The sequence below is a fragment of the Schistocerca piceifrons genome, chromosome X, assembly GCF_021461385.2.
Source record: "Schistocerca piceifrons isolate TAMUIC-IGC-003096 chromosome X, iqSchPice1.1, whole genome shotgun sequence".
NCBI classification, from domain to species: domain Eukaryota; kingdom Metazoa; phylum Arthropoda; class Insecta; order Orthoptera; family Acrididae; genus Schistocerca; species Schistocerca piceifrons.
The window spans coordinates 802916761-802942619 of record NC_060149.1 but is presented as its reverse complement, the minus strand read 5'-3'; the positions used below and the strand labels follow the sequence as shown (position 1 = coordinate 802942619).

The window sequence follows — 25859 nt, the reverse complement described above, 5'->3', positions numbered from 1 at the left end:
TGGCAGTCTCAGGCAGTAAGCACTTCTATCTCTACAGTTACATTCTTAATTAACTAATTAATTTTAATTATTGAACACTCAATCATGACTTATTTTAGCAGCACCCTGATCAACTGTGCTACTAAATGAATGACTTGTCAGCTGCCATAGTGAAGCTTATGCTTATTCTACACTAAAAACCAGATCTGTAAGAAGTTTTGAAATTGATATGAAGAATGTATACTTAATTTTCCAAAAAATCACAATAATGAATTTGTTGTTTCATGGCAAAATTAGAACACTACTTTATATTGTTTTTATCCTCTCTTCCTTGTATTCTAAGTGTATGGTGTGTCCAGTTAATCCACAAATAGTGTTCAGTTACATTAAAAATGCAAATAGCTGTTTCTGCAGCAAAATGGAAACAACATTACAAATTCTGAAAATAATTTTGTATTAAGAACAGATTCATGTTGGGAGCATAATTTTGTGGTCAAGAATGACTGACAATGATTACTATTTATTTAAAAACTATCATGTCTTTGTTTAAATAACTTCTCCCTCCCCCCTCACTCCCTCATGCATGTATAAACAAGTTTTACTTTGAAGAAACATCCACATAAAAGGATGTTGTTGATGTTGTTAACAGCAGAGGTATTTAAGTATGAAACACTCCACAGAAACAAGAAAATGAATAACTTAGTTAAAATTAAAATTATATTGAACTGCTCAGAACATAAAACGATACCATTTACTACACAGATTTTAAAGATGGCTGTTTACATTCTGAATGAAGATCTAAAAAGTTTTTACACTACTCATAAAAGCATAGCCATGGTTGTAGTAAATTTTTTGTATTACACTAGCATTAGCAAAAGTCAAGCAGCTACAAGTTATGAGAAAAGTGCACTTATTTCCAGCTCCAGTTTTTGGTTTCTGGCACTATGCTACTTTGCAATTTACATCTTTTTCTTTCTTCACATTGTTGAGCAAACAATATAGCTAAATACAATCTGCAATTAAAACAGTATAGCCTGCAGTTTGTATCGTACACAATCTACAAATTGAAATAAAGATATGTAAGCTTTGTTTACATAATGTTTATAGTGCTATTCTGCATGAACCACTTATAATTTGACTTGGCATATACTGTAATAATAAAGTTCTCATGATCATTAAAAACTAATTTATACATCACAAAAAATTTGTGTAAGATGGAAATATATTTAATATATACATGCATATATATATATATATCTATATATATTTTTGTTTCACAATTTCAGAAAAACATTCTAAAGCTTGTCTGTATATTGATCACAGCTTTACAATCTTAGCAAAAGTAGTTTTATAACATTACAAATGCACATTGTTAAACTTGTATTAAAAATAAATTATTTTTACAAGTCTTTGGATATCATGTTTCTGGGTGAAAGAGAAATTGCATCATCTAATTTCAGAACCACTCACAGTAGATGTAATAAATTTTGCAAGAAATACGTATTTGTCCACAGTGTTATAATCAAACAAGCTTTTACATGGGAAATATTTTACAATAACACTTACAGAAAGGATAAACACTTACATACAATGAAAGCAGAAAGTGACAGACATACAATGAAAGTAGCTACGATCATATTATTATTATTATTATTATTATTATTATTATTATTATATGTGAGATATTATGGAAAGCATGGCATTAAAATAACATAGTATGTTTGCTTCTCAGCAACTCCAAATATAACAAAACAATGGTTTCAAAAGTTAATTTATTCTTCAATTATGAGGATTAATTTTCTCTCTATACACATTGAGTTAGTAAAGTTTTCATATTCAGTACTCAGAATATTAACCTCCTTAAATTAAAGACAGGCTTCTTTTGAAATTAGTCAGAAATCATGTCTCTTGCACTAGACACATATTGTTCACAATTCTTGTTTTATCTTCATCTCTACAGCAAGAACTGTAGATGGCATTTTGTATAACCGGTCTGTTCCACATAGTTTGTGCCAGTTAGTATCTTCTAAGTAGTACCAAGATAACTGAAAACCACTTCTCATAAATGAAAACCTAACACAAAGCAAAGTGAATTTCATTTAAATAATATTGAATACAGTATTGTTTCCTGAACACACAACCAATGGTAGCAAAAGCAACTATACCAATCGACAAAAATTGTACTCCTTTACAAAAAAATGAAATAACTTAGTAATGAATTATTGCAAATAACCATCAACAATGCATCAACATCTGGCTTCAAGGCATCATCCTACCCACCTATCTGGTATGCCCCCCTCACATCCCTAATTAAGTAGTTGTCTCCTCTCCCTCCTCCATTTGATACATATGCTCAGAAACAAATACTTACAACAGTGGTTTTGTAATGCTGCCTCATTAGGATCTCTTTAACTTAAAAGACTGTGCAGAGAATAATTCGTACTGCAGAAGCACAAGTACTAAAATTAGTTCAATTACACACCAGACATTTACTGAATTTTCACGCCAACTGTGCTTTTCAAGCACATGACAGCAACACTGCTGCCTCCCCTCTGTCACCCTCCCACCCAAGAAGGGGAAGTGGCTGAGGTGATGGAAAGTGGAGGAGGATAATAAATATACATTTGTTTCATTGGGTTTTCATACAGTAGTTTAAGTTTTAGCTTCTTGTTGTCAGATGGACAGCAAAAATATTTGAAAAAACAAATAATTTTTGGGTGTATGTATATCAAATGGTCACAGCTTGATTAACAGTTTGATTTATGGTTGATGCTGCACAGTTCTACAATCAAACTGAAGTCAACAGCTTTCGGAGGTGCACAAAACTCCTTATTATTCTAGTTACTCTTATTACTCAGGCATCCCAGTCAACCTTCACATGTTAATATAAAGCATGATTACTTCACTGCCATTCTGTAGATCAATACAGAGACAAGAAGTCACAGAACAAACACTAGATAATTTGGAAATTTCTATGTAATGGCCATTACTGTTCTGCTAAGAAGAATCTGTAACTGGGCTTGGTATTCTCTTGATGACTCTGTGTCGAAAGTTACGACATTATCATTATTATTTTAGAGAAAAATCAGAATCATCAGAAGGGAGGATTCTGTGTATAAAACACCTCTTCTTAAAAAAACAAACATACATACAGGAGACTCACTTTTCAGAGACAACCTAAAGGATGAATAACAAAAGGTGCATAAATACGGAGATGTGAAATTTAGAAACAGTGACAGGATACCATGTCAACACATTTGCAGTGCAAACATTTACTGAAAGCTTTAAACAATCAGCATTGTTTATATGAAGGGATTCAAAGAATACCCCTTCCAGACTGTGAGTCTGCTACATTTACAGCACCAGATCACAAAGTTATGTACCTACCTAAAAATTGTAAAATTACAAGGCACAGTAATTGAAGACCTTAACAAAATACTTCACTTGCAATTTTGCTACATATCTATAATACCGTTAGGAGTACAAATGTATGTTGTTAATAATCCTCATTATTCAACAACATATCCTTATGAAAGCTATATTTTAGCTAAATTATATAACTAATTAAACACAATTTCTTTAAGTACTGAATAATAAATAAAATCTGAACTCAAACAGTAAAACAAAAAAGCTTATGCCTACTGCAGCACCAACAGCAACAACATTCAAAAGAACAACCACCATCACTGACAACAATAATGATGACAACAACGATGTACAAAGAACTGTTTCTAGACTATACATATGTGACTTGACACTACTTGAAATTTATCACAAAGTCCATAATAAATTAACATGATCTTTGCCAATCAGATTAGCTCTTTGTTGCCTCTTAAATTTAGTAGTTTAATACAACAACAAAATGGGGGAAAACAAGTGAAATTTTATTAAATGCCAACGTCTTCATGTTTTACTGCCTTCTTGTGATGTTACGAATAACAAAAAAATACATGATGACCCAAACATCCACCACACAAGGTAAAATCAGTTTCTAAGTATTACTGCTTAAGCAAACAGATAATACCTCACTTCTTGTGCAAACTACAGCCTCCTGATAATCCGAAAATATAAAATGATGTGCTGTTCTGGCAAAGAAAATCTTTCCTGCACTACAATAACACACCAAAAGAAGAACTAAATATTAGCCATGCAACAAAAATATTATACTTCTCCATGTTTATTTATATCTGTGCGCTCAAATAAAACTTCAAGAAAAAAAAAAAAAAAAAAAAAAATATATATATATATATATATATATATATATATATATATATATATATATATATATATATATCCTGCAAACTTTCATTAAAAAGAAATGTTAACATCTGTTTTCCTACAAGTGTGACAATACACCAGAATTTGAGATAGCACAACTATGTACAAAATGTTATTTGTTTAAAATGTCAATATTTTTTTACTAACATGGAGCTGTGATGCCATATGTGATTGAATCTGTTGATGGGAACATATGGGAAAGAAATAGTTCAATATAAAAAGTTATATATCACTTTGTGACTGGTAACAGATCAAATCTTTTACTTATGAATATGTCAACATAGTCATAGATAAAGAAACAGCAATATTAATGTTAAGAATCATAGGATAATTAATACTGAGTTTAGAATTATATTAATTGAGTGACCTAAGAAATATCAGGTAATGACCTGAATGCCATACGAAATACCAGATAATGACGTAGTGCTGTTTTTTTTATATAGGGGCTTCCACTTAACAATTACTAAAATATGTATAGTTGGACCATAGATGTTAGACAAGGACGAAACATAGATAAAGACAGACACGAATCTGGACAGAGGGGCGGCATAATTGTCTTTTCCTTTTCCCCTTGCTGTCTCTTTCTCATTAGGAGGAATAGCTCAAAAGCTCTCTAACACTAATAATCAAAGCTGCTCCCCCCCCCCCTCCCCCCCAAAAAAAGAAAATATTTCTCTGTGCTACTCCACCTTTTATGTTCACCAGCTGTTTGAGTGGATGATGTTGTTCTGTCTGTAGAGTTAATTTTTGATATATTTTCTTATTAATTTCTGATTAAATAAGTAACTCGAAATATTAATACGTTTATATGGCTGCCTATATAAGATATAGCTGAAAACAAAAATGAAAACTTACTCAGGGTGACAATGAAATCCCCTTCATTCACAGATGATATCTAATTATTTTATTTATTTTTTTTTTTTTTGGCTCTGTCTGCCACAAAATTTAAATGAAAAAGAAAAACTAGTATTAATATCTTACAACAGCTGTGCAATTTGTATTTACTTTTTAATATTTTTAAATCTCTTTTTTGAATTATTGTCTTAAGAAAAACACAGACATATCTCCAAGACGCTTTCAAACTAAGGATCCTTGTGCTTTACAAAGCTCAATGCTGTCACAAGGAGCAGTTACACTCTCTCTCTCTCTCTCTCTCTCTCTCTCTCACACACACACACACACACACACACACACACACACACACACACACACAAACTGAAAATGAATGAACATCCAAAAGGGGAAAAAAATCTCTGGGAGCAAGTGCAATGGAACAGATTAATTATTAATTCTTGCATGGAAATAGAAGAGATCATAAGGTGAGCATATCATTCTCAAACAAATCACAAAACCATTAAAGCTATGTTCCTTTCTATACAGCTGCAAGTTTTCTTAATAAATAACTGCACTAGAAAGTAGTTGATTTTTGACATTCCCATTACTGAGAGAATTCATTTAATAATAATCCACTGCAATAAGTAAATTTGGACGCATTAATTTGTAATTTAGACATCTATTTCATAAACAAACTGCCACAAAAATTTGCGTAATAATCTCAACAAAAATACTGAGTGAAACACTTCTATGGATTATCCTGAATGAAAAAAGTATCCATTTGCCACTCATTAAGAGTTCCAAGATTTTTAGAGGAAGAATGTAACACCAATGCTATGTATCACTCAGTCCATGAAAAATTATCAGGCCATATTCTCTCTCTCTCTCTCTCTCTCTCTCTCTCTCTGTCTGTCTCTCAACCTACTGTCCTCCTCCACACCCTGAATTGCACACACATCAACCAACAGCCTCAATGTAAAAATTGTGGTATACACCTATTATCTGCCAACTTCTTCTTTAATTCCTCTTGCAGCCTCATGAAATACAGGACCACTTATGAGCACAGCTTCTACGTTTATCAACTTCTTTAAAATCCTTGTCCAGTCAACTGTGGTGACAAACTTACAAACAGTGCGCATAACCACCACTTCATAGTTCCCACGGCTACAGTGCACCATTTACAGACTATAAACACAGGTCTTGACAACACTAATAATAACAACAAAATAGCAGCTGTGTCACAGGAGTTACTTGATCCCCAACCCCCCTTTTAAATGCATTCAGTTGCATATATGAGAATAATAAATGTACTCTAAATATTCATCACCAATCTCACATTAAACTGTTAATCTACATCCTCTGCCCATTCACAGTAGTCCTAAGTACTCAACACATTCATATGCATTTCTGTTCACTTTTCATAGGCCTTCTAGTTCATGTTTTTTTCCCTGACCCTTGATCATACAAACAACACCATTTTGCTCCTCATATTTTCTTCCTCAACTTTTGTCTAATTCTTTTAATCACCACATTTGCCCACAACCAGTTACCATTGTTTCCCTGTCAAATGGTTTTCTTTCTGCCTTTTCCACTCAGTTTTCCACATACGAATGCTGTTTTCTGCCATCTTGCATCTATAACTTTACCAGCATCCAACATTACCAAACAGCTTGACAAGTTTGTCCCTGCCTCACTAACTGCAACATCCTTCCCATTTTTCCTGAAAACAAACCCAATCTTTCCTTTATCCTATTTGTTTAATGCCACCTCCACTTTCCAGAAGATTTATTAACTTACACACCATCAATTCACATCTCAGGCACTCATGAGATCACAGCCGATGAGTGTATATGCTTGTCTTTCTACTCCTCACCCAGCTATTGAGAAACAACAGAACTTTGAATGCCAAAGATTCTTCCAGTTTCTTGAATGTGGTGTGTATTCACAATATGATCCTTATAAGAGAGCTCGTTCATCAGTCCTAGAATCGTATTTGGTCTGTACAGGGTATTTCATTGTTATCATTTTTTCAATAATTTCAACAATAAATCCATATTTTTATGAGAGTAAAACCAGGAAATAAGTTAAATATTGGGAGGATGCATGATGAGGATCAAAACCTATCCACAAATCTCAAATGCAAACATTTTAGTATACATACAACATTAATGAAATTGCCTTTCCATTCACTTAGTATTTTAATTTTGTAAAAAGGAGTCCTATTTTCATCTACTGCTTTCTTAACAAACTGAGTAAGGTATAAGGGAAAAGTGTCTGGTAGACATACATTTGAGTTTATGATTTGGCAAACATGGAACACAAGAAAGATGTTTTTTTTCCATGGAGGCATGTCCTAAACAAATCAAAGAAATTTTAAACTGGCTGTGTGTCCCAAATGGAATTTTGTGTACCACAACACACATAATGAATCAATCAGATTCTGACAAGGTGTTAACAGTTTTGGATAAGGCCTTTTCCATGACATGTAATCTGTCAGCAATAACATAACTGTGACAATATGAAACTGTAAATAAAGAACTAGAGAAATAACGTTATAGCAAATGTTACCTGAATGAAATGTTAATATACTGATTTATTTCTTATATGATATCTTATCCAAAAGTTCTCCCTGAATACTAGAAAGCTTCACATACTTCTTACATGCATTATATGACACTATGTTATTAAAATGAAATTGTGATTTTTATGGCAGCAAAGTCTCAAAATGTTTGGATTATAACAGTTACAAAAATTTCATGAAGCCATATACTTCACTAGGCAACATAAAATTATGATTAGATTACAAAAGCAGATAACTCAGTACAAAACAAGAATATATAGTGAGAAGAGGAAAGTTAGCTACAAGTTTTTATCCATAACACTATTCAGTAAACTAATAGATTATGAGCGAGAATTGCTGGCCAGTAAATATATCATGCCACCAATAGACATACATAAAAGTAAATGGAGTGCAAAAGCATATACCCCTCTTCTCCCTGCCGAAGGAACTATTAATTCCGAAAGCTAGAAAATGTGCACCTTTTACTTTTATATTTGTCTATTAGCAGTGCTACATATATTGCCTCCTGAAGATAAGCACTTGCAAGCAATTCTGTGCCATAATTTATTACTTCGTCGACTGAGTTTTCCTCTGATACTACTCAGCAAAACTTTTTACCTAAAAATCCAATTTCAGTCAATAATGAAAGTACACAACATATGAAGATTACAAAATCTTCATAAAATGAGAAAGTGCAATTTTATGTAAACACTACCTCATCAGTTCAGAAGTTAATTTCCACAAGTTGCTACATTCAAAAGATCCCCTCCAGGTGATATTCTGCCAGTTACTGAGAATAAAAAACAAAATTTAATATTTAAAGCCCGCTCCCATACAAAATGACACGCGTGCCAGATCACTTCTTGGATTAATAATTTTGGTAACATTATCACAGACATGGAATACTTAAAATGCAGTACATGAAGACGGAGTGATTAAAATGCAGAAAACTTTAAACAGACAGCACTTAGGGACACTTCAAAACAGCAAACTCATGAATTGGAAACTTATTTGACATTAAAACTATTTGAAAAATGAGATAACTAAGGACACTTCACTGAAAAGCCATTACTTTCCACAGTCATAAAAATTTTTGAACCTTCACTTATTTTCACAAACATTATGCCTCTTTTTGTTGCAATTAAATTTGCACGATCATCACTTTGTCATAAAATTTGACCACTGGGTATGAATATACATTGAACCACTCACAAAATTTAGGATCTTTCTGAACTGGCAGGATGCAAAGGTAAAACTCGATTAGAATTTAAGAACACTCTTTAGTCATACAATTTCATAAACTGTTAATGTGCCATTTACACATTACAATGCTGTAATTACAGATCTGAATGCCAATGAGACTTAACTATTTTCAGACCACAGGAATAGCCCCAGTTCAAATAATAAGCATGATAAGCTGTAAAATTTATTTGAGTCTACAGCAAGAGTAATTTTTCACTTGCAGTTCATTTGTCATTTCACATGCAATTGCATCTCTTGCTGGTTACATGAATAATTCTGTCTGAGATCAAGAGTCTTTCAGAACATAAAGAGAGAACACAACAACTGGTGCTCAGAGTACCTGTGATGGACCAAAAATATGAGAAAAAAGGTTAGCATTTTGTTCCAACTGAAACTGAATTTTCTTGGAAAATTTGGCCTTAACTATAACAGCCCAGATAAATCATTTAACCTCAACATTTTGCTCTTGGTTCATGGACTGCTATTGCTTAACTGTCAGTTGAAGGATGAGCAGTGTGAAACTGCATCACATACTTCCTTACAAGCAGTAGAAAATGGGAACTGCCTTACTTGTCTTCACATAAAATTAGAATATGGAATACATTCACTTACTTATACAACATTCTAAATGAATGATCTCCGTATGACAATGCAACACTTAAACATAAACATTATGTCTGTTTTCTCTCTCTCTCTCTCTCTCTCTCTCTCTCTCTCTCTCTCTCTCCGCCCCCCCCCCCCCCCTACCTTTCTGATGAATTGGGATGAAAATAACTTACATAGCAAGAAACACTTGAAATCATAGCAGATTATGTACAATAGCTTGTGGGTCTAAAATGGTGACTAACAAAGGCAGTATTCTGTCAAGGATGTATAGTTACAGAAGTAATCTCTCTACAAAATGATAAAATATTATAAACAAATATTAATCAGTTGCAACTAACTGCTATAAGCTATTTTACACTTTCAGTTCAATCATAATTATGAACTGATGACACAAATGAAAGACTGCAGAGCCACAAGAAAATGAAGAAAAACTGATGATATTCAGCTATAACAAGTGGCAGTTCCAGACACTGACAATAAGTCCCTGCAAAATGCATTCAACATCTGTTATTTAATAGTAATGATAAAACCAAGTGCTACAGACAAAATGAAATATTCACTGGAGATCTGAAGAAACTTAGCAAATATAAAGAAAAACAATGCAGTACCTTTCTTTCATTAATCACAGGAGGCCTTACTTAAATCTTTGGAAGTTACAACTATATTACAAGTAATGATCCTCACTATGTATCACGCTCCTGGCATTGCCAGAAACTTTGATGCAGCCCAAAAGTTTCTTAAAATATTTAGCTCCTGGCACAACCAGAAACTTCTATGCAGCCCATAAGTTACCTAAATATAAAGCTCCTGACATTGCCAGAAACTTGTATGCAGCCCATAAGTTACCTAAATATAAAGCTCCTGACATTGCCAGAAACTTGTATGCAGCCCATAAGTTACCTAAATATAAAGCTCCTGACATTGCCAGAAACTTCTATACAGCCCATAAGTTACCTAAATATAAAGCTCCTGACGTTGCCAGAAACTTTTGTGCAGCCCAAAACTTGCTTAAAAGTACAATTTACTGAAAGCTCTTATAATATCACAATTGCAATATCTTTTGTTTTATCAACAGTTTTAGCAGCTACATGCGTCATTACTTCTAAGTTTCAGTTTTCTGTCATTCTGCAAGGAATAGGGCACAACCTTTTCAAGTATCTCTGAACTACAAGAAATGTCAATGTTTGTTGGTACTGAGCTTGAAAAAATTTGACTGCTATTAGTTTTCAGATCTGTATTTGCACATGAAGTTTTACTGAATTCTTTAGTAATCATCATTCTATCATCATATAATGAAAACCGTGCAGTACCTCCTTTACCACGGTTTCTCCTAACAGAAGGTGGAACATCACCAGGAGTCTTCACCCTTAAATTTGGGTCCTTTAAACGAGATGCATTTTCATTACTTCTGTTGCGGAAAACTTGATGGATCTGTTCCTTGAGATTCTGGCGAGACACAGCAACAGACGTATCTTCACACACCATTGTTGGTTTTGCAGGTGTCAGTGCTAATGTACATGGTCTCTGACTCTTTGTCACTTTGCTGTCTTTATTTTCATTGTCATTTCTATTTGTAGTTGAGATCAATGGTGACATTACAGATGTAACTACACCAGTATTTGTACTAACACCATTCACAAGTTTATCAGGTGGTGAAACACAAACCTTTGTTTCCATTAATACTGGGGATCTTTTTGATAAAGGAGCTACAGTAACCGAAGTTTGGCGAGCTAATAAGTTAGATTTCACATCGTCATCCACCTCATCAAATTCCTTTACAACAGTATTCCCTGAATCAACAGTATGGGCTTCTCGTTCCTTTGACATGCCAAAAAGTGATTTTGTTTTTGAATCCAAATATTTTTTAAATCCCTCCCATCTACTACTACCTTTTCCCCAGTTTGACCAATGTGAACTTTTGGTATGTGTTACACCATCAACAACAGCTGAGCCATTTCCAGGAATATTGGGTTGTTTTGGAATTCCGGTACATGTAGAATTTGTGTCATAGACAGCATTTTGCACATAAGGAATGGGTGTTGCAGGTCTTATGCTATTGTTACCAGCTGTCAACTGTGATGTACTAAGATAATCATGTGAAACAAGTGCCTGAGGCTCATACAATGCAGTGTTTATTAAATAATTACTAGCAGAAGCATGCTTGAAAGACCTGTCAACTAACGTATTTCCATTACAAGCTAAGTCCTCGTCTGAAGGTGCTGTCAGCATCAGATTCCTCTCCATGCATGGATTTCGTCCTTGATATGGCTGCAGTGATGCTCTCTGATGTTGCACTGAAGAAGTTAGCCCAGAAGACAAAGGAAAAGTGTGCGTGCCTCCGGGTGGAACAAATGTCTGATTTGAATTTTTATCTGTAAAAAGAAGTCACCAAGATGGTATTTACAATTTACCATAATATTAAGCAAATGAAAAAATCCACAGTGCTCAGTGTCTGTACCTTTATCAGTTCCTAAAAAGTAACCAGTTCAAACTACTTAAACAGTTTCAGGAAATTAACTATTACAAAAATAGTCATATGTATTATACACACTTCACCATGGTTTGTAGATTTTTTAGCAGTACCAGTTCTCTGACACAATGAGACGCATGTCTGCCTTCAATTTCTTTGCATAAATCACTTACTATGGTAAAGTTCTGAGTGTTTTCAACTTATTACAACAACATTAATTGTGGGATTAAAGTTAACAACCTCATGTATGATGATATCCTCAGTGAATACTTAGTACCTTTCTGTCCTAGTACACGTTAAATTTAAAAAAAAAATCAATATACTAATGAACCAGTCCAAATCTTTCCTGTAACCTCTTTCCATGCAACCTATTTTTGTGACATTCTCACATGAACTGTGTGTGCTATGTACCCTCTGTGTTACTCTTCCATACACACTCTTACGGCCTTCAGCTGATCTGTCTATGGTTCCACACACTTTAGCATTATCAATGGATACATTGCAAGAACATCTTGTAATAAGTCTCTGTTGACAATGGCTAGTGGGGTCTTAGTATCCATTCTGTAAATGTAAGCATTTTCTTCACCGACAACTAATTGCTTTAGTCTATTGTTTCAGGCACAACTACTATGTTGCATGACATGGATGGTTCAGTCTAGGAGACATTAGTCAGGTCAATAATAACAAATTCTTTAGTGAATTTTGTAACTTATTTTTTCTCCAACTTTGTGTGTGTGTTGCAGAGGGGGGGGGGGGGGGGATGCAAGACATGAGTTGATTAAAAGAGAAACTGCTAGCTGACTTATATTAAGACAAACTGCTATTGATAAAAACTAATTGATTTAGCCCATTTTGCTTATCATGAGGTCTACACCACACTTAATTTTAAATTTCATTTCATTTAAGTTATCAGCTCATCTTCTTAACACCTTCAGATGAATACATATTACAGTTCCCCTAACATGGCCAAAGTAGATTCGTTCCAAACCCTTCATATACAATGGGCTTGTACTCTGTGCCTTCACTGGAGCATTACACTCTTCACAAACCTGGTCGACAATCTGAATTTATTGTTCTGCTTTCATTGTTCATCACCAGATCCCTTTTCCTCCCCTGAAATCAAGATCAGTATGACCACCCTATGACACAACAGAATGCTTCACTAAAACTTTAAATAATGGTGGCTAGTATGAGAAGAATGACAAGCAAATGTTAAGTTTAGATTCAGCATATTTCTTGGATTTCTGCATTAGTAAATCCGTACCTGAAAATAATAACGATAAAAATAAAAATGAAACCTGATACCAATAAATCTTGAATGACTAAATAAATTAGCCCATATTAAAAAAATGTAAAAGAGTGTTAATACAATGGCAGTTTAATGTTATAAACAAGCTATACCACATTAAGGAAAGTTGCAGCACTCTTTCTATGAGCTGTCACATTTGCACAAAGCAACTTCAAAAATAGAATTAAGCTTTATGACACACAGGGAACTGTGTCACAGAATAAAATACTATTTATGTCAGAGGTTATGAGAAATCACAAATGATGATTCCTGTACTGCACCTTCCTATTCCTCATACTCCTGCTTCATTTTTGTTGACAAAAATTAACAAGTTTAACTATTTTATTGCCCTATTTTTTATAATTACCATCATCCTTCTGATATAAAATCAAAGACATCAATCATTTCCTCATCTACTTCCTACTGTCATCGTGTCTACAGTGGTAAGTTGGGATGCCATCTCACTCTACGTGATCCTACATGTCTACAGTCATACTGTGACTTCTTCTCACCAAGCTTAAAAATCCAATTCCACTAGTCCATTCCTTGTAATTTACTACAATATATATTCTTTTGCAAATCAATTAGTCTTTTCAGTTGGTTGCTCGACATAATACACTCATAATCTAGGCACCAATTCCAACAGTAATACACTGTGACCGAAGGAAAAGTTTTACTCATTTAAATTTGAGTTTCAGTAATTTGTTTGAGTTTGTACTGGACATCCTACCAATGGAGAATGGAAGTGTATTGACTCGCTGATTAACTATTGTTGCGTGCTCTGGCTAGAGTCATTTGGCAGCAACAATTAAGGAACATGCAATAGCACACTGGTCTTTTATCAATTAAGTTCTAAATTGGCTTCTGCAATTCTCCTTTAAGTAACTCCACAGTCCTCCTCACAGGTTGGAATTATTGATATTCCTGTATGTCAATCTTTTTAGCAACGGTTGTGGGACTCGACTGTTCAATACAGGATGTCAAATTAAACACCTTTCAGCCATCAATGTCAACCTTATTTTATTGGTCAACCAGTTTCAGCATTTTACTGTGCCATCTTCAGGTCCTTGACAGACATGTAGAAATAATCTACCTTGCTTGTTATCAAAACAGTACCAGTATTGCTGGTCCCTGTTTTAATCACAAGCGAGGTAGATTATTTCTACATGTCTGTCAAGGGCCTGAAGATGGCGTAGTAAAATGCTGAAACTGGTTTCCCAATAAAATAAGGTTGATAATTGACAGCTGAAAGATGGTTAATTTGACATCCTCTATTGATGTTCCAGTCCTCCTAGTACAGAAAAATCTCTGGTTATACTGGGGATCAAACACAGGTCCTCTGTGTAGTAGCTAGATACAATATATGACGAAAAATATCTGGAACCCCTATGTAATGCAAACTGCCCACCAGATGTCACGAGAGGCAGACCCACCAGTGTAAAAGGAAGCTGGGAGTACTGTGTTGTCAGTGAGCTTTAAGAGGAATTAGGCACAGTGCCTGTTTCCTCTTACAGCCCTTATCCATGTACAGTGTGCTATGTCATGTATCTATAATTTTTACTGACAAGTACCACTGTTATGTCAGTTCCAATATCCATAATTTTTATATGGTTTTAAATATGATTTTAAGAAGTTATTTTATATGATGACAGCATTTTGCTCATAAATTTGTTCATCTGTCACTACATGTAATTGTTTTGGATTTTCTGATAAAGACACCCGTAGTCAGTGTCAAAACCAGGTCAAGTTAATTCCTGGTGCAAGCAGTTGGCTGTATTATACAAATTATTTTAATTTAACATCAAGTTATACTGCACAATTATTGACAATAATTGTGACTTTACACTTTTCTCATAAAATTGGTGATCCAAGATAAGGGAATGCAACACTCATTTGTTTTGCAAATTCACTAGGTCTTTCCAGTACCAATATGGTAACACTGAGATATACCTTGCCTGAACCAAGCAAACCACATGTTTAGCTGTTCTCATATGCTTTCTCTCTGGTTTGAACATACTGCACTCAAACATTGTTGTAATTGGATCTCTGTTTTTAATTATTGCTGACAATCTACAGTTAGCAATGCCCGATTTTTTACAGATTTCCATTTTTAACCTCTGTTTTTCAGCAACTCCCGTAAGCAGGTGCCTCTTCTTTTTAAGTGAAATAGCAGTTGGTTTTCACATCAATTTTTCTGTCATTGTGTATAAAAAATAAATTTACAGCACTTATGTTAAAAAACAACAAAATTATTTCAACACATAATTCACAGATTTTGACACAATTCACTGAATTCGAAAAGTGCATAAGTATTTTGACACTGGCAATGCCCGAACACAAGTGATAGTAAAGCAACAGTAGTAAATATTGCTTAATTTGTTGGGTCTAAAAGAAAAAGGGAGTCAATAAAACTGGGCTATACTGTAGTTGAAGAAAGCAGGTGTATTTTTTTGTCCAAGAAGTGAAATATTTTCATATCATATGACTTTCGTTGAAATTATATGAAGCTGCAGTATGTTACTTTCCCTTTTAAATTCATAGAGGAATTTACTGCTTAATCACACAATAAAGCATATAAGTAAAACAACACATGAATATCTACAGAGTGGCTAACAAAGTCTCCAACTTTTTGTTTCACGTAACCAGTTTTTTAAGCAATAGAAATAAATGTTTTAAACTTACATGAAGACTCTCCATGAGAATCTGAAGGAGATATTGTCACAGTAGTTTCAATAGTGCCTTCAGACAAATTGGACTCGCAGGCATCTTTGCCACAAGTTCCACTTCCCGACTTAACAGAATAATCTAGGCAAAAGAAAATGATGTAAGCTACAATATTATTATAATTAGGTTAATTTCAGTGTCACACTGGTTTAAATAACTAATAAAAGTATGTTGTCACACATAATAAAATATCTTACTTTACTCACTCACACACACACACACACACACACACACACACACACACACAAATAGCTGCCACATTAATAGAAGTCATGGCTGTGGCTGGAATGTTAATAACCACAGATGTGCAACTGTTAGCACATTTCCCACAAAGTGAGGAGTGATAGACAGGAACACAGAAGGTAGTCATGACTGTTAGGTTTTTTAAATTCCTCTTTTTCAGACCAGCAATTACATTCACAATTATATTTCTGATTTGTGTCATAAAGGTTTAAAAATTCTCACAGCTAGTACATACTTATACAGGGTGATATTTTCCACCGTGTACAAACTCTAGGGATTGATCAATTAGAGCATATGGAACAAAAAAGTTCTAATGAATTTATGTCTGAAAATGCATTGTTTTCATGCTAGTGACCATTTATTCAGTTATACATTGTTACAGAAACTGTGGTGTAATACGCACTACACCATGCAGCCACTTCTGTCTCATACATTCACATCGGCCAGGCTGCATCCAAACAGTGTCTAAGGCAGCATGAATATGCTGCTCCAGTGTATGTACATCAGGAATGGGCTCCGCATACATGATACTTTTGAGATGGCCCCATAACCATAAATCACACAGATCAAGATCTGGTGAACGAGCAGGCCACAGAACTGGATCCCCTCATTCAGTCCATTGACCAGGGAAGACACGATTGAGATGCATCCGGATGAAAATGGTGAAGTGGGCTGGAGCACCATAATGTAGCAGCCACATACCCTTCTTCCAGCAAGGGAGGCAAATTCACCTGCAAGAAACACCAATAATTTCAGCCTGTTAGGTGATGGAGAAGGAAAGCTGGTTCCAAAATATGGCCACCTATTATCCCGGCCCACACATTCCAACTACACTGAATCTGAAGATTCACTGTCACTATCCATGGGAGTTCCTCAAACTATCCCACAGATGACTGTTATGGAAGTTGAAGTTATCACTCTGCGTAAAGGTGGCTTCATCTGTGGATAGGATGGATGATGCAAATCATGCATTCATGGTTGACTGCTGAAGAAACCGGTGTCAAAACTGCTACCGATGTGGAAAGTCTAAGCCCTTCACACACTGTAAATGATAAGGGTAGTAACAATTGTCATGAAGAATGTTCCACAAGGTTATCTGGCTTACCCTGTACTGGTGGACTAACTGCCCAGCACTGATGCAGCCATTGCCTTCCACAGTGTTAATCACATTTTCCTCCAAGTCTGGTGTCCAAGCATTTTGGGCACGTCCTTCATGAGTTCCTGCTTCCTGAAACGACCCTGCCTCAGACAAACAGTGAAACAATGTTGCAAACATTGAATTCTGTCGTTGTTGTCAGTGGAGATAGAACTCCTGATACAACCTTGCTGCCCGTTGCCACTTGCCTTTCCATAAGTAACCACCATGTTGACAAGCACTCAATTTGAATACAGAACCATTGTCTACAATGCTGTATCACACCCACTATAAGGGCAGTCAGCATGAGAAGTGAATCGGACACAACATTACCAACTGCTATGGCTGGAGAGGGCACTACAGCATGGTGTATGAGGAACACTCCACCCTCTAAGAGGAAACCATGCAGACTGTAACTGTGGTTGCATGGTACAGTGCATTTTAGACCGCAGTCTCTGTAACAAAGTATGATTGAATAAATGATCTCTAGCATGGAAACCATGCAATCCCAGACATACATTCATTAGACCTTTTTTGTTCTTTATCCTCACATTGAACAATCTCTAGAATTTGTACACGGTGGGAAAAAAAACACCCTGTATACAACTTCAGTTTTTTTCTGCTAGAACTATCAAATTTTGCCCAGTGGATTCCTAAGCAGCTTATCCTGCTGTCGACAGTTCTCCTGTAGGTCTATTAACTGCACCACAGCACTTAGATCTAAAGATAAAGAACACATTTATAACATGAATACTTTAGTTTTTTCTTACAGAATTATATGTTAAGGAAAATATGCCTTATTTTTGCGTTATTTGAAGTAGTTACAGAATACTGCATAAGTTCAACTTCTTTTTTAGACAAAAGAGCTTAATGAACAACACATATTTGGGATGCCATATTTAGAATATAAGCTTGGAGAACGAACTGTCTTACACATTCCATCTGTGAATTTAACAAAATCTTGGAAAATGTGATTTTTTATTTTAAGATGTGTGTATAAATAATAAACACTATGAACCATGTATCTTGCATATCCTGAATATTTTGTAAACAGTTCCATCTATCAAACTGTTGGCAACACTCTGCCAGGCATGATGGGCAAGTTTTGTGGTCTTGTAAAACAATGGGCATCATCGCTGGGGAGACATGTCCCTCACCCCACATAATTTTCTCTTATCCAATTTGACTGTTAAAATGTGTTATGTATGTTCAGATGACATTCCTAATCCTTATAGCTTCAGAAATTTCTCATATTTTCAGTTGGTGATCCTCCACGACCATTTTATGTATTTTTGCAGTAATTTCTGTGGTGGTGACAAATCTTGACTGAGCACTAAATGGATCATCATCTAAGCTGTCCTGACCATTTTAAACTTGTTTGTCCATTTGGCAACAACTGAAGTGTGTTCTGTGAAAATCAGTAAGATTTTAATAAATGTAAACACAGTCTGTAGTAGACTCTAATGTGATTTTTATTTAATCGTGTGATTAGCTAATTTTTACTACTTGTCGTTGTCAAGCACCGGTAAAACCAACATGGAAAAGCACTACATACATCGCCAGGTACAAATAACACTTTACACGCCTCACATTAGACATTACTGCACAAATTTCTTACAACCACATTATAACTGCAGTAACATTTTATCTTAATATAATGTGTGTAAAGCGTTATTTATACATGGTGATGTATGCAGAAAATGTAATGCTTTTCCATGCTGATTTTACAGGTGCTTGACAATGACAAGTAGTCGAAATTAACTAATCACACGATTAAATAAAAATCATATTACAGCTTACTATGGATAGTGTTTACTTTTATTAAACATCTGGAAGCTGCAGATCCCCACAGATAAAAAATTTTTCAGTAAGAATATCTTTTGCTCATATACTGTTCTTTATGAAATACTTAAACACTGCTCAAATATTGATTTTTTCACCTTCACAAATCACCACAGATCTCCAACCACAGCACTTCACACATCACCTGTTTACTCATAAAGGATGGCCTATTATTTTGTGGGTACCTTGTTGTGGCATGGGCGCTGATGACCACGCTGTTTAGCGCCCGAAAACCTCAAACCACACACACTTGTTGTGGCAGTGCTGACATCTGGTGGTGACTCCATGAACTCTTCAAACTGCCCTCACACAAGTGGTATTGGGATGGCCGGGGGGTGGGGAAATACTTTGCGATTTTGTAATCCATGTCTACAAATCACCAAGAATTTAAAAATCTGTTGATATAATGTGCCACGATTTGATGTTCAATGAATCACATGTATATTCCTTTAAATGTATTGATAATATGAACTCTCTACTGAAACCTGTTGCACATCGTGGGAAATTGTGTGCCAGTTTGCATCAAATGCTGAAATCATCACACTTCCTTGTCTTTTTATAACTGGTTCATCTCACAGATTGCTCCTATTTCCATAAACTGTTTCACTTGTAAACTCTGGGTGTAATGGAGTGCTTCAGCTACACAGTGAACAAATGGGGGGTTTAAAATCATAACTGTCTAAGGTGTAAGTCACTGTTCTACCATTTGGAGAAACTAAATGTTGTAACTAATCTATGGCATTTCATTTATTTATTAAACAAAATAGAATACTATATCTAGCTATTTCTGAGAAAATTTTGCTGTTAACCTTAACAATTAGTTCCATAACTGAACCACTCTTTCCAAGAGGTTTTGAGTGCTGTGTGAAAAACTACGTCAATCATATTAAAAGCACTAGTGATGTTTGAGTATCTCAGAAGATAAGAAATGATAGAAGTGTTAATTTTGATTCCTCAAAATTATTTACAGAATATTCAGGTGCCCAGGTTATGTAGTTCTAATATTTTTACACAAGATATGTTATTACATAGTTAATGACAAAGTGAGAAACAAACACAAAAAACTTCTGAATTCTCTGTGATTTGCTTATTTTATATAGAAAGTATGTTAATACTGTTTATTATGGGTTTCACTTTTGTTTTTCATTAACAACAAAAGAAAACATATTTTGTAAAATCAGTTAACTGACTGTCATTGTAATCTCTAATTTACAAATGATAAAAATTTAAAAAGGGCCATCATGATTCATCCCACAAAGAAGATAACAGAGGTATATTTTATTGATGTGTCTGGTGCATACCACGAACTGTATACTGGTAACTGTTACAAAAAGAGTAGCGTATGATGAGACATTGTAGCTGACATCACTAATTTGAACTACCCTTCATGATAGGCAGTTTTATGCATGCCTGTCAGGAAAACAAAAGTATGTGGAGACACAAGAAGAACGAATTTCCTCAGGGAAGTGCCTTAGCACCACTGCTGTGCAGTATACAGGGTGTAAATGATAACTTTTTACAATGTACCACAGTGACGCAGAGGAAGTTGAGATTAATAATTTTATATGTGACATTTTCAGTCCATCACGTCTGGGAAACTACCTCCATCTGGTCTAGGAAAACCACATAAGATACAATGCATGTATGTCACATGAGATTTTTAATATTTTCTTGCTCTCTTTGCACCTTCTATTAGTCCTAGAAAAAATGAATTGGAACTTTTTCATAAAAAATTGAATGTAGTTTAATTATGTACTGAGATATGTTTTCATTAGAGGCTGCAGTTTTTGAGTTACTCAAGAAAAATGCTCAAAAGTGACCTGCACTATTTTCATAGAGTGGCTCTATGATGTTGGTGAAGGTCTTTGCCTGGTAGTAGCATGGACAGAGTGTGTGTGTTGTCTCAGACGGTCATGTACGCACAGCTGTGGGAAACAGTTTCTCGTGAATGGTCAGTCAGGGTGGCTGCAGCCTGGCAGTGATATGGACTGGACAACACAGCTACAGCATGGCCAATAAAGTCAACATTGGAGTGCTTGCCTGTACGGTGTCCGTTTACAACTTGTGAAGGTTGGTGCAAGGTGCAGCGAAGTCCACTCCCCTCTGCAAAGAATCCAGTGTGGTCATTATCACAGAATCTTCCCAAGAATCCATGCAAATAGTCCTGGGCCCTGTCTCAATGCGTGAAAAAAGGAAGGTGAACTGTCAAATTGAGGTATAAGCAGAAATTGTGGGATGGGTGCTTGAATTGTGTGATTGATGCCCCACTGCCAGACTTGGTTACAGAAAACGGAAGTGGAAGTGGGCCATTTAAGTGCCTGACTTGTTTAATAATTGTTCTAAGTTAATGTGTCTTTGATGTGTCAATGAACTGCTCAGTCTGAAATAACAGTTGTATTGTGGGCCTTGTCTCTGTTCTGTCACGAAGTGCTACTTGACCATTGACAAATAAATAACTGTTTAAACTATTTGCTAAAGGATTGTCCACTTTAAAGAAAGGTGTTAAAGTTGGTCATTTTGCTGAGCCAACTAGTGGCCAACAGTAATTAACGTGGTAACTGCCTTTCTTATAATGTTAGTAGACTATTTTATTCAGTTACTTCAGTCTTGAAAAATGTAAATATTGTCTTCTTGTATGTATTAAGGACCATCTCGTCTGTAAAGAAAAAATACCATATGTTTGCTGTTCTGCAGAGTCAGCATGGTGAATGCATTAGTTAAAAAACAGTCATGAAGTTATTGTCATTTCTTGAAAATAAAGAATATTTTGCTTTTAGGCTTTATTTTCAGGATTTTAAGGTTTGCTGTAAATTTATGTCTCTTCAATTAAATGCTCATAAACTACTCGAACTTTTGCTCCAATCAAACATGCCACTGAGGTTAAAGTCCAGTAGTGTCACAAAACACACCCCTACAATCACCCTCCACTGGTCAGGATTTTTTTGAATGTTGTTCATGGCACTCCCTCCTATCACTGTACAAAAATTTGCAACTACATAAATTATTTTCCATAATCAACCTTTTTTTTGTTTTATAGTTACTGTTTACACCCTGTGCACACACATGACCAACCTACACCAAACCATATCAAGTGATTCACTTACATGGGTGACATTTCAATTATAGCACAACAGTTTCCTTTTGCCTACAATGAAGAGCAGCTAACAAACAATTTGAAGAAACTAAACACATCAACAAAAGTTTTGTATCAGTACAATATGCTGTACATGTGTGTTGCTGTTTTGACTGTTACAGCAGCAATTAGATGATCACCCCTCAAATTGTTTGTAAACATACACACAGTTACCTTGAGCATTACCTGTGTGTAGACTGCAGCATTTCAGTTGAAACGAAGCACATCAGAGATATCTGTGGAACAGTCAAGTGAACATTCATCATGCCATGAAGGACAATTATGATCAATGATCAGGTCCACATTGGCACGTTGAGTGCAGAAGGCTTGTCAAAGAGGGAAGTTGCTCAATGTGTACCAGAGCCAAACTGATGTGCAGCAGACATGGAATCAGTTCCAATTGACAAGTTATGTTACAGACCTACACCACACAGGTTGTCCACATCCAGGAAATGCAGTGGATGATCAATATCTATGACTTTTGAGTCAAATGAAAGAAACCATGGGCCTAGTGGTCCAGAAGTGATTTCACTGTTCAGAGAGGCTACAGGACATTATGTACCATATCAAACTATTAGGAGACAATTGGATGATGTGAATCTCCAATCCTGGTATCCATTGTGAGCATCACGTTGTACACCACATCACCATGTACCGTGTTACAGGTGGGCAAGAAATCATGCAGAATGGATGCGCAAGGACTGGTGTCAGGTGTTTTTTTACAGATGAAACAGTAAACTTTGTGTGGGATCGACTGAAATGAACTGTTTGTGGATGCTGACAATGATCATTTATGCAGAATCCCACTGTAGAGTTGGACAATTTGGACTATTTCATTGGTGTTATGCCATGAGAGATTCAAGTCTGCATCCGAGCGAGGGGACATTCCTCCACATACTGACGTTTCTCAGGAGTGCTATGAAAAACCCTCCATGGAAACAAATTATTTTGCTGTTACACAAATCCTTGTCTTTTGTGTTCTGGACACACCACAACTGTATACATGCGCATGAGACAGAGCCAATTTTTGTTTTGTGTGCCATAGATTTCAAAACAAAGGACTGATGCCAAACTTCTGCTGATGTGTGTATCATGATACTTTGTAGCCACCTACATCAAACCAGACCCCATAAAGATACAGGCACCTCTTTTCTACTTAAACAACTAGTGAAATGAGCACATGAGTTAGAATGGAGAGAAGACAATCTTGAAACTTGTCCAACACAGAAGTACTTGGGAAAAATACTGATGAGGACATTGGTTCAAACCCACATCTGGCCATCCTGATATAGGTTTTCCACGATGTCCCTAAATCACTTCTGGCAAATGTCGGGATGGTTCCTTTGAAAGACAACAGTCAATTTCATTCCCCATCCTTTCCTAATCTGATGGACCCATGATCTCGCTAAACCACCCAAACCAACAATACTGGCTTGCCCAGCATAATATCCTTTGGAAACTGACAAGCAAAACATGAAGTGTGAATTCTTACGCACTCAGCGCAGCAGCCCAGGCTTTGTGGGTATCTGCAGCAGAGTATGTCACACACTGTGGTGCAGCAGCAGCTACTGATGCTACAGCCATTCAGTGTAACTTGTCCAATAGCCTGATCATTGTATTCAGTGCACTGCTGTCTCAGGACAGTAGTTTGAGGAAGATTAAACAAAATTTCATATAGCCTTCTTACTTTCTCGCTGATAAAATTATTCATCATATCTGTTGATCACACGATGTATAGTGAATCAATTCTTCAATCCAACCTCAGTCCACAAACTCTATCCACTACTATGGACAGCTCCACCGCATATCTTACAAGAGGTAACACAAATATGGAGAAGAGCAAACAGGACAGAGTTTCTAGTCATATGCTTTATGAACACATACCATCATCAAGACACATAAAATACATGAAAAATTTCTTCATGGGTAACCACATCCTCAAAGTCATCTGCAACAACTGAAATTGTCAGATGGTGAAAATAATGAGGTAGATAATATGTCCCAGCTAAGGAAGAGCCAGGCCCTGAAAAGAATCAGCCATATGCCATATGAAGAACCCTGAACTGCATCAGGATAGTGACTTCTAGATGCAACATTGATATGGTGAAATGGGGTCTGCTGCTAGCTGAGGCAGACATTCGCTGCAACTGTGGAAGAATTCAGGTCCAGAATCACTTCTCACTATGACTCCTAGTAGAGATGTAATATGCAACTGAAGAAGTCCTACTAGTTAGTTATAAAATAGAATAGAATTGAACTGAATGGCCTTGACTAGAATCTTTATTGTCACATAACTGAGGAGCTACTTGATTGAGAAGTAGCAGCTCCAGTCTTGTAAACTGACATACAGCCAGGAGAGCAGTGTACTGACCACATGCCACTTCGTATCCGCATCCAGTGACGCCCATGGGCTGAGGACGACATGCCAGCCGGTTAATACCGTTGGGCCTTCATGGTGTGTTCAGGCAGTCTTTTTTTTTTTTTTTTTTTAATTGTTACATTGCATGTCATATACAATCATTTGATTGAAACGTTCGTGACTCATCAATGAACAGAGTTGAATGGCTACATATGCATACAGGGTGAAGAAAAAATGCCGCCCTTTGTCAGCATGAGATTCCTCATTCAGACTCAAGACAAAAGTTTATCTAGCAAAATCAGACCAGTTGCATTTTGAAAACACATGTATAAAAACAAGAAGCTGGTAATACTGTCACATCATGCACTGGAATATACAGAGAAGCGTGTATCAACCCTCACAACTTTACAGCCATTGTAGCTCACTGAATAGATTGCATTCTGTCATATGACAATAACCTATCACATGACAGTTGTTGTTGTTGTGGTCTTCAGTCCTGAGACTGGTTTGATGCAGCTCTCCATGCTACTCTATCCTGTGCAAGCTTCTTCATCTCCCAGTACCTACTGCAACCTACATCCTTCTGAATCTGCTTGGTGTATTCATCTCTTGGTCTCCCTCTACGATTTTTACCCTCCACGCTGCCCTCCAATACTAAATTGGTGATCCCTTGATGCCTCAGAACATGTCCTACCAACCGATCCCTTCTTCTGGTCAAGTTGTGCCACAAACTTCTCTTCTCCCCAATCCTATTCAATACTTCCTCATTAGTTATGTGATCTACCCATCTAATCTTCAGCATTCTTCTATAGCACCACATTTCGAAAGCTTCTATTCTCTTCTTGTCCAAACTATTTATCGTCCATGTTTCACTTCCATACATGGCTACACTCCATACGAATACTTTCAGAAATGACTTCCTGACACTTAAATCAATACTGGATGTTAACAAATTTCTCTTCTTCAGGAACGCTTTCCTTGCCATTGCCAGCCTACATTTTATATCCTCTCTACTTCGACCATCATCAGTTATTTTGCTCCCCAAATAGCAAAACTCCTTAACTACTTTAAGTGCCTCATTTCCTAATCTAATTCCCTCAGCATCACCCCGACTTAATTAGACTACATTCCATTATCCTTGTTTTGCTTTTGTTGACGTTCATCTT

General features: G+C 35.9%; 1 protein-coding gene across 5 annotated transcripts in view; it reads right to left on the bottom strand.

Moving 5' to 3' along the window:
- Positions 1-10016: 10016 nt before the first annotated feature.
- LOC124723103 (bone morphogenetic protein receptor type-2) overlaps positions 10017-25859 on the bottom strand; it is a 371581-nt gene continuing 355738 nt past the window's right edge. For 4 of the 5 annotated variants that reach the window (XM_047248280.1, XM_047248279.1, XM_047248282.1 and 1 more), the window contains 2 exons: positions 15940-16062; positions 10018-11871 (listed from right to left, as the gene is read on the bottom strand). In XM_047248280.1, the coding sequence (XP_047104236.1) occupies positions 10577-11871; positions 15940-16062 (1418 nt within the window). In that variant the 3' untranslated portion in view covers positions 10018-10576. Of the gene's footprint in view, positions 11872-15939; positions 16063-25859 lie in introns of all 5 variants that reach the window. The other variant, XM_047248283.1, reaches the window with a different exon arrangement.